Source organism: Maniola jurtina, chromosome 10 (genome assembly GCF_905333055.1).
Source record: "Maniola jurtina chromosome 10, ilManJurt1.1, whole genome shotgun sequence".
Classification (NCBI taxonomy): domain Eukaryota; kingdom Metazoa; phylum Arthropoda; class Insecta; order Lepidoptera; family Nymphalidae; genus Maniola; species Maniola jurtina.
Window position 1 is genome coordinate 7,307,295 of NC_060038.1, and position 17,816 is coordinate 7,325,110.

Sequence of the window (17,816 nt, forward strand, 5' to 3'; positions counted from 1 at the left end):
ATTTAGATATTAATTAGATGTACAAAAAATAAACTCTTTTGCGTACTTATCCGAAATCTGAGCGAATGAGTCAATGTACTTCCATGTAGTTCTACAAGATACCACACTTTATAATTCAGGCTGTTGTAGGGCAGGTACACTCATAAAATAATTATATTATATGCGCGTGACTACGTAACTTCCTTTTGTTACTGTACCATTTCTCACTTCTAATACCACGCCATAGGCACTCGTATTTCCCATAACTCCCGGAAGCGTTCAAGCAAAATTTCAACCGTGTAAGATTTACAACATCTGAAACGCGGAGATTGCAAAGACCGTGCCAAAACTTTGTAAAATACTAGTGAAAATTTGCTCCGATTTGCTTAAAGAACTCATTTCCCATCCCATGTTATCCGTACCTACAGACTTACTCATAATAACACTTAATAATCCATCCATACATATTATAAATGCGAAAGTTTGTCTGTCTGTCTATCTGTTAAAAAATCAAAGAGTTCCCACGGCTTTTTAAAAACCTAAATTCACACGGACAAAGTCGCGAGCATCAGCTAGTAATGTTATAAATCGTAATACCGACTTATTAATTTTTTTTTCCTAATCGTAAATAAATATTTATTGTTATTTCATTTGGTTTCAGGTAAGGCACATGCTTATATTAATTAGCATACTAATTCCCTTGTTTACGCGAGCGATAAAACAAAACAAAAACATGAGCGTTCGGTTATGTTTGTTTTACTAAACTAATTTACCTAGATGGTTTTTCGAAAACCATTTGCTTATGCCTACGCAAATTTATGAGAACAACACTACATTCTTGGAATAAATAATTTTTGTGTAGAAGCAGCCATTACTTTGCGGAAGTCCATGATATAACTACTAATAGGAATCAAAAGGAAGGACTTTTTCAGCGGGCTATAACAAATTAAGCTTTTGATTCCTTAAATAAATAAATCTAAACCCTAAATAACAGATTAATGGATAAAGAACCAGTTAAGTGCGTGTCAATCCGCACATAGCGTAGGGTTCCGTAGTTACACCTGTGACAATATGCGGACTTAAACGGGCTTTTGTTTTATAGGTACTCTAAACATATTAGCGCCGATTCTGTTCTCTTTCTCTAAACTTAATTAAGAGTATCTGCATCCTCCTCCTTTTATTGCTACAAGTGTAAATTAAAAATTTATAACACCCCCGACAAGTGAAGGTTACGGCAACTAGAAAAGAGCTGATAACTTTCAAACGGCTAAACCGATTTTCTTGGATTATTTATAGCTAAGAACACTCTTGATCAAGCCACGATGCCACAGACAGATTCACAGATACATACGTCTCTTTTTGGGTTGGGGGTTAAAAAAAGCACGAAACATGAATTCTACATTTAAATACTCTAAATTTTAGTGCACGCTATAAACAATAGGCTCGCGACTGGCACCTAAACTCACGAGGTTTGATAGATATAAATTAAATTTAGAACTGTCCTTTTCATATTACATTAGTAAGAAGGTTGTTAATTACGGAACCCTAAATATTGAAAAATGATGGTAAATTTTACGGACTTTTTGTATTTTATACTATATTAAGTATATTTTTTTTTTCAGGAACATGCCTGTGCCCTGTGAAAAGTTGCCGACGATCGACCTAAGCTTATGGCGTGATGTCGGTTTTTAATGCCCATATAATACTTGCGTACCTATTTATATGGGTATAAAATATATTTTAAGTTTAACGTGTCATGCAAATCGGTCGAGTTGCCATGTTAAAAGTATAAAAGATAAAGATAACTAGTATAAAAGAAAAACTTTTATGTAAATAATGTAGTTATTCCACAGTATTAAAAAAATGTAGATTTTTTGTAGATAATTTCTGAAAGCACATTTTATTTTTATTTTTGAAGTGAAACTTATTTATTCATGTAGAAACACTATATATTAGATTTGCCACATGGAAGTGATTTTATGAAAATTATCTCTTGTGACGGAAGTAATCATATTGAACGAATATGACAGCATTTAATTTTTTGCTCCAAAAATTTTCCTAGAACAGAATAAATGGGCATCCAAAGGAAAGACGATATCTTTTAGATATTCCATATTGTACTGTCCGTGACCTTTAATGCCCAATTATTTCGGAACTCGAATACCTACCTATTCATAAAATAAAAAAGTAGACGGCATTTTTTAATTCTTTGATAAAAAAAGGAATGTATTGTCAAAATTATTTTCTGCTCTGTATAGATTATGAATGTGGTATGAATATAAACCCAAGAAGTTTCATTTCTGCTGCATATATATATGCAACGGATACATGCAACCACTTTAGAGAAATCTTCTTTATAAAGAATATATTTCTTTTTATTTAGTTTGTAATTTTTTTAATCTTTTTATATTCAACTTAAGTTAGTAAAAAACTTCTGTTTACTTTTCTTTTGATGTATGTAACAAGTTGTGTATATGTTTTGTATTTATTCTTTATGTACTAACAGTGTTTGAGTGAAATATTTTGTAATGTAAATAAAAGTGTGAATACAATTTTATGCAGTTTTTTTCTGACTTTTAATAGATTTGATGACATCTAAAATTATTTTACGCTGTTTAAGGGTGTCTCAATACTTAAAGTGTCCAAACTTTAAAACAGACATTATGTTTTGTATGCATTGACATACAAAACTTGATGACTATTTAAAGTTGAGTACTTTGGAAAATATTTTGTAACTCCTCCAACTGTGATAAACTTTAAAACTTGCGATATTTGCGTTAGGTATTCCTAATAAGCTCGAATCAAATTAAATGAAAGTTGAAGAAAAATCATAACGCTTTTTATTTTGGTTATCACAAAGGTAATAAAATAAGTGAGGAAATAACAACACATTCGAGTTTAGATACCAATGAAAAGATTTCATTTTAGATGCCGTATTTATCACATTCTCAGTTAAAACTGTACACTGTGGTTTTTAGAAATGTTCTCATTATTATGACATCTAAACGAGAATTATAGAAACGTTTATAGTAATCACAGAAAATGAGCATCCAGATACTTGATATTAAAATATGCTGACTAGATCTGATAATGACTAAAATTAATAATTTTTCATCAATTTGAGCGAAAAGGTATCTTTTATCTTTTACTCATAGTAATAGAAAACAAGAAATTATCATTTAGATACCTAGATTATGATAAAATATTATAAGCTTCAAAAAATTCCTTAGAAACGATAAAATATTTAGTTTTTTAATTATTTGAAAGCCTCAACATATTGCAGCCCTTATCGGGCTTTGACCTCTTCTACGAATTGAGATTAATATTTACTAGAAGCTCGTTCTAGTGTAAATAATGCCAAAGCGGACAAATGTTATAAGATAAGGGCAGCTAAAACGGGGATAAATATGAACGTAACTTCTTCGTAAGCGACTAAGTTAAGTTTAGCAAACCGTGTTTTTCAAATCGTCTGGAAAATTGGATAAATCGTAAAGAAAGTTGTGACTTGTGTGTGTGAATAACAAATTATCGTAAGAATATCAGGGCAGGCGATTGATTAGTCCATCATTTTAAGTGATCATCTGGCATTTTAAAAAACCGGCCAAGTGCGAGTCAGACTCGCGCAACGAGGGTTCCGTACAAGTAAAGCCCTTTCATAGATATCCCATTTGGTATAGTTGTCTTATTTTGAAAATTAAAACACTTTTTTTTCTGTGATGTAACCACAAGTTCACGGTTTTAAGATTTATTCCTTTACTTATGCTATAAGACCTACCTACCTACCAAATTTCATGATTCTTCGGGTCAACGGGAAAAATATAAATATCATGTTAAAAAAAAAGTTGCCGTACAGAGTCAAATGATTTTACAGCTTTAAAAATTAAGTATACCATGAAATTAAGATAATTATTGATACACATTCAAATGAACACTAATTTTTTTACGGCATTATTTTTAATAGTACTTTTGAGTTCTAGATAATGTTTTGGAACCAAAGCCGTACTTTCTCAAATCACCCCCCGGACCACGGAAAGAGAGGGGGTTGCTACCCTCAATTTTTTCCCCTTGTCGCATGATTTTTGTACGGCGTTGCGGAATAATGGATTAGAGGCTGTATTGAAACAGTATGAAACTAGTGCCGTACAGAATTAAATGACCAAATTTACCCCGGAAATTGTCAGAAAATCAAAACATTTACTGACTTTGTGGCGCACCATTTTTTTACGGCACTGCGCGCTTTCTTATTATTTTTCATGGATCTATCGATGGTAAAAATGCCGTACAAAAATATATGACCAAAATGTACTCACTCTACCTGCACTTTTCAATTCTCACCAGCACTCTGTTGGACAGCTTACAAGTGACGGCATAGTGCTGAAACTTATTATTTTATGCTCTTATATCGTCCTGTATACGTCACCTGGTGGTTCATATGACCCACCCATTTTTAAACATGGGCCTGTAGTCTAGAAGACTACGTTCAGCATTTCCGTAACATTCAGCACACGAATCGACAGAAATATTTGCCGTGATAAACTTCAAAGTAGCCATATTCACATGAATATGGTGGATATTATGCTGAGGAAATTCGAAGTTTTATACAATTTTTTTAAAACGAAGCTTCTTAGCGGACGTTTAGGATTAGCACCTGAGGAAACGGACTTGTTGTAGGTTGTTGACGGCAGCCCTTACCCTTATTCAAAGCAGAGTGCAAGAGAGAATAAGTATTATTGCAAAAATCAATGATATAAGAATCAATTATTTACGACCTAACTGTGAAACAGACGGAAAATATTGTATAATTTTGGCAAATCCGAACCATTTTGATACATAGATAATTACATTGCTATTGGCACGAAAAGTAAATGTCATTCAAGATAATATTTCTACTCAATAAAGACTCATGGTCATTTAGCAGCTTAATTTTAAGCTATTAAGTATTTAGTAACCCTATAGATCCTATTACGAAGTTAGAATAGCCATACTTGGGAAACTTCGTTCGGGGTAAGTTTATGATTATGAGAGAACCACTTTGGAGAAGTATTCCCTTAGCTTTTTAGTTTTAGCTAAACAAGCATCTACTTACGAAAATGAAATTATTATCAAATTAAAATGTCTAGACTAGAAAATAATACCTAATAACAATCTAAAAATTAAGTTACAAAATAAATAACTTTTACCTTATTTAAAAGCTATTCAAAGGGGGAACGCTGCCAGCATCTTCGGAACCTTGCCTAAAGGGACTTCTTTTAATAATATATTTTAGTTATTATATTATATGTTTTAAGGTTTTTAGTTTAAGGTTCATTGTTTTAATAAATTTTTATAATAGAAAAAAAAACTTTTACCTTGCAAACATAGATTTTGGATTTCTGTGCTTGTAAATAAAGACATGGACTTAAAATATTCAGTAAAAGGCTGTTTTACAACTTGATGAAATTAATTTGGTATACTTAAAGGAGTTTAATTAAATAGATACCTACTGCTTTGATTATGCATTAGGTAAATGATGTAGGTTCTTTTGGCTCCCTATAATATACTAAACATTACACTAGATATTAGGCTTAATTAACTTAAGAAAGGATCTCGTCCAACTCCCTGACTCCAATCTGGTTGGTTTTGTCTAGTAAGAAACTTTGACTGCACTAAGCACTTTACTGGCCAAGTCGTGCGACCAAACTTAGCTTTCCGTTAGTACTGAATTAGTATTCTGTGCCAGCAGGATGAAGCCATGATGAAGCATAGAAGCTAATAAGTAGCGTTATGATATACGTTCTAAGGAATAATGATTAAGATATTATTAGTAATTAGTATCTACCTAGGTCAGTACCTAAAAAGATTGCCGATATGTACCTAATCTTCCTGAATCATAGTACAATTAATTGTAATTCGATAGGTAATATCGCTAATCTTTTTAGGTATCTGAAATTCGTATGATTATCAAAATTGTTAGGTAGTCATTTTGTTCAAGATCTCATTTTGTGAGTAAAGATTCTCGTCTCGATGATGACAACCCTATTGAGAAAAGGTTTTTGTCCTTTCTTTTGGACAATCGAATATATGCGTATCGTCGACAAAGTTTAGTTCGCAAAAAGGAAAGTATTGTTCAAGTTTTTCAATAAAGCGCCGAGACTGGAACTAATATTACCGCGATAGTCCGTGTTACCCGATTCTGTCGTCATCAGCTGTCAATATGACGTATAAGTATACCTACGTAAGTTTTCTAAATAACTTGATTTATAAAGAACTAGAGGATGCCCGCGACTTCTTCCGCGTGGATTTAGATTTTCTAACTGTTTGATTTTCCGGGATAAAAAGTTGCCTATTTGGATTACAGGGACGCAAGCTAATTCGGTACCAAATTTCATACAAATCGGTTAAGTGGATGGGTCTTCCCATCCCGCGAAAACCCGCGGGAACTCTTTGATTTTCGGGATAAAAAGTAGCCTATGTCCGTCCCAAGGATATAAGCTAACCCTGTACGAAATTTCGTCAGAATCGGTTACACTGTTGGGCCGTGAAAAGGTAGCAGACATACAGACAGACAGATAGACACACTTTCACATTTATAAGTATATAAGTATGGATTTTCAAATATTTAATTGAGCTAAGCCAGTGGGACAGCTGTCAAGGTGTCAGGGTGTCAGGGAAGGTATACCTATTACATGTGAGTTAACCTTAGTTCCAATACAAAACCTTTAAACATTTCACATTGAATCCGTTAGATGTATTTTAATTAGAATAGTGAAATAAGTCTGCATTTGCATGAGAGGGAGCTTTAACTTTGTAAGCCTTTGTAGTCTTGGAAATAATTCCGTGATCTTTAGAGAAGTGAAAGCTTTGTTGGTAAGTGAAGTCATAAGATTGCTGTATAATATTTTTCATTAACTCTCTTCTCAGAAATATGTAATATCACCTTCAAGATGAAGCGCGTTGCACGCGCGTTAAGTAGGTACGTACTTAGATTTGAAGACACTCTTGGATGAATTAAGTTATTGGAGCCCGCGACTTTGTCTTTTTGTATTCTTTACTTTGTTTTGGACAACACTAATTTCAAACCTCTGAATTTTCTAAAATTATTGCGTCTACGTCATAAACCTAAGACCAGGCTGAAACTTAGCATATAGATACCTATCTATCCTTATGCTAAGTTTCAGCCTGGTCCAGCCGCAGTGCTTTATGCTGTGCGTTGACAGATCAGTCAGTCAGTCAACTTTTCCTTTTATTGTCAAATACCTTTAGTAGGTATTTCATATAAGTAACTAATAAAAGAAAGGAAATATTTCATAACTTTGGCTACAATATACCTAGTAAAGTTTAAAATTTTCTTTAAGTAAGTATTAAATTTTCTTGCCCTATCCTAGCAATTTTGTAATAAGAAAGCTATTTCATTTTAAAAGTACGCTAAACTTTACTATAATAAAGACAAACCAAATTTTGAAATATTTTAAATTAATAAATAGAATTCTTGAATAAATTTCACCGTATAACCCTCTTTATCTTTTTTTCAAAATTTTATAGAAAAAGTTTAGTAATAGATAAGTATTTTCATCACTAGATATTTTCTAGCAATCATCGTGTACCATCCTCGAAGTGCAGTTTGCCAGTCTTCTCTTTCTACATTTAATCCTGGGTACCTATAAAAATATCTGTCAAACAAATTTCACTTTAATAAAGCAAGCTCGCTCTCTCAGCTCGCTAAATATTCACCGTTGTTGAAATGCAAATATTACTAAAGCTCGCATACGAGCAGAAAATAGTGTTTACCCTCTATTAACTAGGTAGGTAGGTATATATAGACGTCTACATTACACACACATTGTCGTTATTGTACCTACTGCTCGTAGAATCATGGTAAATATTTTTGATGTTCCAATTTTCCTCTCGACGCGAAAACGCAATACCTTATCACATTTACCTACACTTGAAGCACCCATACAAATACAAATAAGTAGATTTATATTTCAAGACAACTAAGTATATATTATTAACTTTTAAGATTTCGTTGTATTTGATATTGTTTTTGGGTAGGTTGGGTAGGTATTATGAAACAAGTAAGTATTTAATGTAAAAAAATAAGAAGCTAGCCAGCCACCTTTGTAATGTTTATGGCTTAAATTTAAGTCACTAAAATGGGCATACTTAATAACACCTACAAGTGCGCTGGAAAAATTGTGCCATACAAAATGATAATTATTTTTTTGTTGATTCAAAGCCCCACCGAACGTAGATACCTTCCGTGATTTAAAATTGCTTTGGGTTCAAATATGGTATTCGTGTTAAAAGTTCTATGTTGAGTGTTGACAGATATTTCATCACTAACATTTAGTTCCGAGTACGCTCACATGATGCTCACTGATGCTATCAGCGCCAAAATGGTGAAAATCAAATTGCTTCAAAAACAGATCGGGAATTGCAGTCTTGTACTATTAGACTTTAGACGTCAGTTATAGACGTAAATAAGCCAGTAAGCGCTTACGAGCACCAAAAAACCAAACGAGTAAATAAAATACTTTTGTGAATTTTTGTATATAAAATAAATATTAAAACAGGTAAACAAATGCTGATTGCTGAAAAGAAATTAAATGAGTAAATTATTGAAATTGTCCAAAGAAATCCAAATGACTTATTAGATACGCAAATTTAGTCCTTAATTGTAAGGCAAGTAGTAAAAAAATGTATTGACAGATTGACAGGCAAATAATGTCGTAATATAACAATAGAAGGATTAAGTAAGTAGTACTACTTAATTTACCTTTCCAGAATATTGGGTATCATAGGAAGATGAATGTAATTCGGGTATCACGTTTTTAATTTGAAAACTTCCACTCAGGACACTGAAAATACGATACTGGCGGCGCATAAAATGTACGACCAGTTCGCAAACAAACTTCAAGGTAGCGACTGCATATTAATATACCTACATGCCTGCCTAGTTACACGGAGCAGGTAAAAGCGGAGGTTGACGTGAACGGCGGAATAATGAATCGCACACGCGTTGTAACCACTTTTTAATGAAATGCACACACATGCACACACTTGAGTCGCATGCATTTTCCGGTAATGGATGAAATAACCACACCACGAAGATTTTCGTTTTAATATCTCTAAGTTATGAGAGTGGAACCAGTTACATAGTGAACTTTATTCAATTGATTATCCAAAATTCAAAAAAAAATCAAAATTCAAAATACTTTTATTGAATTATTCTTTTACAACTACTTGTGAACCGTCAAGAGCATCTCCAAATGATTTGGAATGCCTTTCCTGCCTAGAAGAAACAGCAAGAAACTCGGCGGTTGCTCTTTTCAAAGATTTGACATACCTACAATATTATGTCATGTACCTATAGTATATAATATAAAAGTAATTGAAATCCCGCGCATTGCTGGAGCAAACTGCACGTCAAATCCACGCTCTGTTATCATTTACATAATCTTCGATTGTATGATACGCTTTTCTCAGGAGAATAGTTTTAATAGATTTTTTAAACTAGTGTAAAGGCAAGTCTATAATTGATTGCGGAATTTTGTTATAAAAGATTATACCCATTCCTGAAGCGCTCTAAAGGGGCGCCGCGCGTATGTCGGCGGGCGCCGGCGCAGACGGAGTCCATACTTGTATAAATTCAATAACTTGAAAATATCACAAACTTGACATTGGCTAATCGGAGTAAAGCCAGATTCAAAGAAAAAAAAAAAAAAAGATTATACCCATTCCTACAAATGACTTTTGGACCTTCCTGAGGTGGAATCGCAAGCTTTTTACGGTGTCTAGTTAATCTACCTAAGTACTAAAATATAAATCACTACCTCAACACATCGCCGCCGCGCGCCGCGCCTCGCCAGCCCGATAAGCACGGGTTCCCTCTCTGGGAGGGAAAAAACCGGCCAAGTGCGAGTTAGACTCGCGCATCGAGGGTTCCGTACTCGAGTATTTTTTCGACATTTTGTACGCTAAACCAAAAACTATGATGCATAAAAATTAATAAAATTCTGTTTTAGAATTTACAGCTAAAGCCCTTTCATATGATACCCCCTTGGTATAGTTATCATAATTTAAAAATTAAAAACCTACCTATCTGCCAAATTTCATGATTCTAGGTCAACGGGAAGTACCCTATAGGACGGACGGACAGACGAATAGACAGACAGACGGACAGACAGACAGACAGATAACAAAGTGATCAACTATAAGGGTTCCATTTTTCCTTTAGAGGTACGGAACCCTAAAAATCACGTAGATCATACAACTGTGTACTTTTACAGTAAGGGTAGTTTATGCATCTTTTAAGCAATCCAAATACCTATCTTTCCGGCAAGATTGCAAATAATGTAGTAAAAGCCAAACATGTGTGCATTCCGAACTTATCCTAAACTTTATTATTGGTAGCAGCGTTTGGTAAATTTTTATTAGTGGAATGTTTGAATGCGCAGAAATTAATATCTGAGTTTGTATAACAAAATAACTTATGTTGGTGAGCAAACTTAGACTTAAATTTAAACTTTATAATATAATGCGACAAAAATACATAGAATTATTTCAAAAATCTTTGGCACGTTTCGTTGCAACATTATTTTCTCCTCAGATGGTGCATTTTCAGATTTATTTGTCTGCCACAAACAAGAATTTATTTATGAAAATAGAATACAAATAGCTTAACTTTGCTGGCAGTCTTAAAGCTAGCAACTGACTCATAAATTTATGACTGTATCATTTGAAAGTAAACACGAATTCGAGCATTTTTATTCGTATACTTAGTCAGTGAGCTAACCTAACACAACTAAACTAAATAATTTGCAGTACAGATAGGTACCTACTCGTAATAATGACAAGCTTTATAATGTTTTGTTAGTACAGCTGACATCCGCACTGTAATGTTCAGCTACCAGCAGGTATGAGATAAGTATATGTATTTCAAAGGCTAAAATTCATGCAAATAGTAAACGAAGTTGGAATAATATTAAATGCATACTTTTTCTTTACTAATCCGCGAGGTTGTCTGTTTGTTATTTATATCCACTTTCTCAGCTTTCTACCATTTTTATCAAAGGCACAATGCACAATACCCAGACCAAGGTGCAGAATACATTTTTTACCCCCGAAAACTGGGTTACAATTAATTGAATATTAATAAAGCTTGCGGTCAAAAGCTTGTGTACCTACCTAAAAAAGTTTAACGTTTCAAAAACTTAGATTACTTTTAGATTTTCCTTAATCTACTTTGTGAGATAACGTGAAGACTGACTATTGACGAAGCGTAGGCTGGGACTGGACAGGGACGCTGAAAGGGACACTTACTCGTACATCAAGTTATAGCAATTTGTGCCTTGAATAAATTCGCTGCGTGATCTTCTTCCTTGCCGGAATTGCCATTTCATTTCATGTTCTTTTCTAAATAAAATAAATTTGCTTAAGTGCCTATACTAAACTTAGAAGGGCTTACAATGAATTTCATTGAGCAAAATAAGAAGAATTTCTTTTACTTAACTGATACATATTGATATGATAATTAATAAAATGTAGAGTAAGATAAATCACTTCGTTATTTGAAACTTCGCATTATATTTTCTCTATTGTCAAGTTGTACCTATGTGGTTTACTTACTTCGTACCTTCGTACCTACAAACTCTTCCTATAAATCTTAAATGAAAAAATGACATTGAACACGCAAGTTATTTTGGCATAAATCCATACTCCTAAATTAAATATAATTAGTAAATTAAGTATTAATGTTATACATGCGAGGGTGTGCATGTCTGTTTGCCTGTCTGCCTTTTGTCAGTCTGCTAGTTTTTCACAGCCCATCCGTTTGACCGATTTTGATGGGTACAGAGTTTAATTATATCCCAGAGACGGACATAGGTTACGTTTTGTCCCAGAAAAAATAACATGTTCCCACAGGAAAACAGGGAATTCAAAAGCATCCGTTTAACCCATTTTGATGAAATATTGGTAGAAATTTCTAAGAATTACATTGTGTTCCGGGTATGGACAGAGATTTTCGTCCCAGAAAATAACACGTGAAAACGGAAAATTTAAAAAATATCATCCGTTTACTCAACTGATTTTGATCGATATAAATCATATCAGTCAAATTTAATACAGCTGATATAAGCTTTCAAATGTAATATAATAATGTACAATGTACATAACAAAATTGCTTAGTCAGCAAACAAGACGTGCGCGTTTCTCTTGACCGTTCGCAGACCGTAAAGCCTTTCCCACGTAATAATTCCACGTCTCCGAAGATCTTCAACCGTTTGTCAGCGTTCTTTGTTTTATATCGTTATATGTTTGCTCTGAAGCATTGTGCAGAAACGTGTTTCTTGTCAACCCCCTAGCTAATCCACCCCGGCTTCGTTTGGATGGAATTCTCGAAAATCCTCTCACTGGAGGGTTTACGTTTGTAGCGAGAAGGCTAAGGAAGTCGCGGCTGGAGAGAAGTTCAGCTGCAGTTCAGTTCGAGTGCGTGGGCACCTTAATCAATAATCATGGTAAACAATAAAAAAGTATCGTAAAAATAAAACTAAAAAACTACTCTTGCAAAGATATATAGCGAGAATACAAACTAGGTAGGTAACTTTGCAATGATTAAGAGTGATATGGCCGTTATAAATAGAAATTCTTTATCCATACTGTTTTTTGCTTAGGTACAACCAAAATAAATTCAATATAGCAATATGTATGAGAGAGGTTTTGAAGTCGGTTAGAAACAGGAAAAAACCTTGTAATTCGACCTTTTCCGACCCTTCACAACAGTTAAATATATCTTCACTTGTTCAGTTCAACGTACAATTCAATATACTTGACGTTTCCCTTCGTCACAATACATTATAATATCTGAATGAATATAAGAGCCCGCGAGGGTCAGACCTTCGTTATTTTATAAAAGCTGAAAGTTTATCTGCGTATATTGTCCCCAAGGAACAAGGAAGAACGATCACCCACTATAAAGTTTGGATCATGGTGGCTTCTGGAGATAACCGCTAAAAACCCATAGAGATTCAGAGAATGTTTCCGGTGAAATAATATTGTAAATGCCGTGCATAGACTTTGTTATTGTATTCCATGTCCCAACTCTTCAATCCTGATGCTGCAAGGTACCAACTGAATGCCTAAGCTGTGTGGATTTGATAACTTTTGCTGGTGAATTGATAGACAAACAAATTGTATATGCAAACCACTTTTGCTTTTTCAAAACATTACAAATCACCCCTGTTGACGCTAAGAAGGCAATAACCTTCTGTTGGTTCGTTTTTATAACGTGACCTGATCCCTTCTTTGGATTTTGTTCTTTCAAACCCTTTTTTGAATGTACAATAGTTGATAAGGAGACTATAAAATATAGGATTAAAATAATGCCATCTTTGCACTAATATGGCCCAGACTAAAATTTGAGCATTCCGACACCGTTTTTGTATAACTGTGAGTTTTCTAGCGTAGCTCATTTAAAAAACTTGACACCGTAAAAATTTGAACTTCACAGATTGGAGCGTTAGAAGCGTTCTGAAACGCGACGATGTAAATAAAACGCATTTCCCTAAGCATCAACATCGCTTAGTGTGTGTTGTATTATGTAAGCTAGTAGATAAATATAATTTGTTTGTCCAATAGCTTCATTAGCACAACTTATACATACAAGTGTTGACGTCATGAAGAAGCATTTGCCGACGGGACACACTTTATTCCAAAACATTTTTTTATAGTATAGTTAGGGCGTCAAAGTAACATAGTAAAATAACACATTTATCAAAATATTTTTGGACTGTTACTAGATAAATACTCACTCGCTAGTTGAACGGTAAATCATGAATTTGTTATTTGCTGTTAGAATATCGACAGTGATTTATAGCTCATAAGAAATTCTTATTGAAGACTCTATAGAAACTTTGAATACGTACCACAATAAATTGTATTAATTGTCTTTATAGCTGCAATCTGGAGAATTGAGGTTTAACAAATTTTTTTTGAGTATTAAATTTTAAATATCTAATTTAATTAATTAAATTTTGTTATTTTTTAAATAAAATTTAATAATTAATTTTTGATCGTTCTAGAACGTAGGTAGTTCAAATTATACAAAAAAAAAACCAAAAAAATATTAAAAATTGTCCTCATAGTAGGTAAAAATATCTTAATGTCAATTTTCGAAGTTTTTTTTTTAATTACTAAAAAGAAAGGCGAGATATATTTTTTTTTCTTTTTTTTCTGGGGTAGGCATGGTAGTCCACCCTCTGGTATCAAGTTATCGTTGAATTTTGGGACACGTTGTATAATATTTTATTTATTGTATAAGGATTACTAGCCAGTTGTAGTGGCATCATGAGTCACATTTTTATTTACAGATTATTATAACACTGTTAGAGTGTATGCCTACTTTGGTTTATTATTCAAGGCAACTTTACTATACAGCCTTAACTGTAGTCTCTAATACAATATTATCCACAGAATTGTCCATTGCCATTTATGAGACAATGCTTGTGTAGGTAAATAAGATAATATTACTTAATAATCACTTACTATGTAGTTACATAGTGAGAAAAGACTTACCGTATAATTTATCTGTCCTACATAAAATATCAGGTAATTTTCTTGGGAAATCATAATCTAAATCAGATTCAGGATTTAAAATATATTATGATATACGATATACTTAACATTTTTACTGTCTGGTGTTTATTAGTTCATATCTTCTTTTCAAAGGTTTTAATTCCTGGTCTTTAAAAATCTTACTTATGTTTTCCGTTAAATTAAATTTTTCGTCTTGATTTTTATTTTTTTCAATGATATTGTGATCCGTTAATTCATCTTCTTTACTATCATTTCTACTCTCATTAGAGAGTAGTATATTCCTTGCATTTCTATCTTTAAAAAAGGCTTTATTCTCATTGTCAATTTTTGCTTCAAGACGGGAATTTTCTTGACCTGTAATCCCAAGTTTGCTTGATTTTTTCAAATATTTGTTTGAATTAAACAAAGGAATCTCTTTTTCACTCATATTGTCGTCTTCAGGATGATAAGGATTGTTGTAGGCTTGTTTGCTAAAATTCTCACGTCTAGCGGTGAGAATTTTTCGATAATTGCCGACTTCTAAACCGGGCAATCCTTTCAAAACTTTCAATAGGTCATCAGAATCAATCTGTATTGAAATACTTTTACCACTGACTTGTATCCCTGCGCAAATACAAAATATCACTGGAAATATTTATTGAAATGAATTACAAGAGTAAAATGATGATCAATCAATGTTATTATCCTACCTAGTGTAATTAACTTTATTAATTCATACTTCCATACTAATATTATAAATGCGAAAGTTTGTCTGTCTGTCTCATTGGTCTGCCTGCTAGCTTTTTACGGCCCAACAGTCTCGCCGATTATGATGAAAGGTACAAAGTTAGCTTAAATCCCTGGAAAGGACATATGCTACTTTTTATCCCAGAAAACTAAAGAGTTCCCAAGGAATTCTTAAAGACCTATCCGCTTAACCGATTTATACGAAATTCGGTAGGTACAGAGGTATCTTGCGTCTCAGAAATTGATATAGGCAACTTTTTATCCCGGAAGATAAAAGAGTTCCCATGGGATTTTTAAAACCTAAATCTACGCTAATGAAGTCGCGGGCAATCATCTAGTATTAAATATTTCGATACTTACATGTTATTGTACTTATTTTCAATTTCATCATGAGTTGTTATAACGCATTGTGCGTAAAAATAATACTAATTTTCTAGGCTATTAAACAGTGTGCTAAGTAATTTACACTTCACTGCATGTAATTACAGTTCAATTTTCTAATTTTAATTTTTAATTAGCATATATCTCAGAGTGAGAAGGGTTCAGAGGTTTCTTTTCAGAGTGAGAAGGGTTTAGGCCACAGTCTGCCACGCTGGGCCCAATGCGGATTGGCAGACTTCACACACCTAAGAAATAACAAAAACCACTGCTATTTTCCTAATTCAAAATTTTCACTTCTATAGCAATAATGCATTGAAATAACAGATGATAGCTAGGGGACTACGAAAATTGTCTTACCTCAAATAAGGTTCTCTTAGTGAGATTTCTCTGATTTTCTGAAAATACAATATTGAAAATAACATTAATCCGTTGTATTTCTTTCATATCATAGTTTCCATCACCGGGGTTCATTGATATCTTTGACCAGATTCGACCCGTGGTTTCATCAACAGGCAACTAGATATATTCCAAGAATATAATTACTGAATTTTGATTGGGTGTAGATTTAGATTAAGAACTAGTAATAACCCACGGCATTTTGATTATGACTTTAGACTGAATCAAGACAGTATTTTAAGCGTTACGTATTTATGATTTTATATACTTAGACATAACTTATTTCTGATTTTATACAAGCCCTTATTTAAAATTTTCATTATTAAAAAGTACAGACTTTTGCGCTATTATAATATCCCGCGTAAATACGAGTAGCTAGACTCTGTGGAGACTACCCGTTCCGTGGCCAAAATTCGGTCGGTTATAAAACGATCAATCGGTCGGTCTACGGTGGAAATTCTCCATTTTATGTCTCTATTGTAAGATGATTGCTTTCCGATTTTTTTTTTAAATCTTACTTGGTGCTCAACTCTGCCTCAAGGGTGCGATAAAGACGTTAAAGAGGCAAATTCACAAAGTATGGATATTCCCAAACTCAGATCTGGCTTTGTTTAAAAAAATTGTCAAGTTAGCCTTGATGTTGATTGTTAGATATGTTGTAAATGATGATAGAGTATAATATGACGGAATTAGCACTATGGTGGTAAGTAGCTAACAACGGCCAAAGCCTCCCTCTAAAAAAAATGGAAAACGTAGGTTTGAAATATATATTTTTGTATTATATAGAAATATATATAGTGGTCGTTAACAAAAACAAAAATTCATCTACTTAATATACACATTTATTTACAGTAAAAACACAACAGTACCTACCTACTCCTATAAAGAATAGTAGCTTGGTAAATAAAAAGAAATTATGTTCGGGGCATGTATCTACATCGCATACTTTCGTAAAAATAAGGAAATCCTTTGTATAGCAGTGTCCCAATTCGGGAGAGGACAAAAGCTTATATTACATTGTGTCTGTCTAACACAGCTGTCGAATACGCACTGTTGAAACTAATTTTTTTGGGTTACTTTCATTAACTTTTTATAACATAAGCCTACAAATTAATAAACATGTATATATTTCCATATTTCGCATTTATAACATGGGTAGTAGCAATACGTCCACTTATCATGATAGTACAATCATCATCATGATCAACCCATCGCCGGCTCACTACAGAGCACGGGTCTCCTCTCAGAGTGAGAAGGGTTTTGGCCATAGTCTACCACGCTGGCCAAGTGCGGATTGGCAGAGTTCACACACCTTTGAGAACATTATGGAGAACTCTCGGGCATGTAGGTTTCCTGACAATGTTTTCCTTCACCGTTAAAGTAAGTGATATTTAATTAGGTAAAACGCACATAACTCTGAAAGTTTACTTTACAAAGACAGTGGAGTGCTAACAGTTCGACAACTTTTCATACTAAAAACAGCTATATACTAAGACACAAACAGCTACTCCAATCACCAAATGTAGACAAAATTTTTAGGAAAAGAATAGCTAAAGTCATTCTCCCAGTCGCGAAAACAGCTTTTGCTAGACGTTTCACACCTTATGTTGATGCTAAAATCTACAACTTTGTTGCGAAGTCTTGTAACCTCACGATAAAACAGACAACTGATACTATCACAAACTTATTAAAAACATTAACATATAAGGACACTCATATTATCAAGCTAAAGTAATATGTAACATATAGTAACAAATATA

The 17,816-nt window shown here is 33.4% G+C and overlaps 2 protein-coding genes and 1 long non-coding RNA gene across 6 annotated transcripts in view; 1 reads left to right on the plus strand and 2 right to left on the minus strand.

Moving 5' to 3' along the window:
• The window catches only part of LOC123868641 (peroxidase), a 64,048-nt gene extending 61,597 nt beyond the window's left edge, over positions 1-2,451 (plus strand). Inside the window, exon 13 of one of the 2 annotated variants that reach the window (XM_045911170.1) lies at positions 1,602-2,451. In XM_045911170.1, coding sequence (XP_045767126.1) covers positions 1,602-1,671 — 70 coding nt within the window. In that variant the 3' untranslated portion in view covers positions 1,672-2,451. The remainder of the gene's footprint in view (positions 1-1,601) is intronic. The other variant, XM_045911168.1, reaches the window with a different exon arrangement.
• Positions 1,091-17,751, minus strand: LOC123868644. Of its 2 annotated transcripts, XR_006796697.1 has the most exons (3): positions 4,338-4,348; positions 1,436-1,440; positions 1,091-1,162 (listed from the first exon to the last, which is right to left on the minus strand). It is a non-coding gene; the product is annotated as an uncharacterized LOC123868644 (long non-coding RNA). The 2 variants fall into 2 exon arrangements; XR_006796696.1 differs by lacking the exons at positions 1,436-1,440; positions 4,338-4,348 and adding an exon at positions 17,741-17,751.
• Positions 14,595-15,737, minus strand: LOC123868643. 2 transcript variants are annotated; one of them, XM_045911173.1, is made up of 2 exons: positions 15,640-15,737; positions 14,595-15,156 (listed from the first exon to the last, which is right to left on the minus strand). In XM_045911173.1, exons 1-2 carry the CDS (start codon positions 15,668-15,670, stop codon positions 14,645-14,647), a joined length of 543 nt encoding a protein of 180 aa, XP_045767129.1. In that variant the 5' UTR covers positions 15,671-15,737; the 3' UTR covers positions 14,595-14,644. The 2 variants fall into 2 exon arrangements, with proteins under 2 accessions (XP_045767129.1, XP_045767128.1); XM_045911172.1 differs by having other exon boundaries at positions 14,595-15,177.
• Positions 17,752-17,816: the final 65 nt, after the last annotated feature.

Bases quoted from the DNA above. Each gene is read 5' to 3' on its own strand.
- LOC123868643 (XM_045911172.1), bottom strand. From the start codon at position 15,670: ATGATGAAATTGAAAATAAGTACAATAACAT. The intron at 15,178-15,639 runs GTAAGTATCGAA...AAATATTTCCAG, and splicing joins GAAAATAAGTACAATAACAT to TGATATTTTGTATTTGCGCA.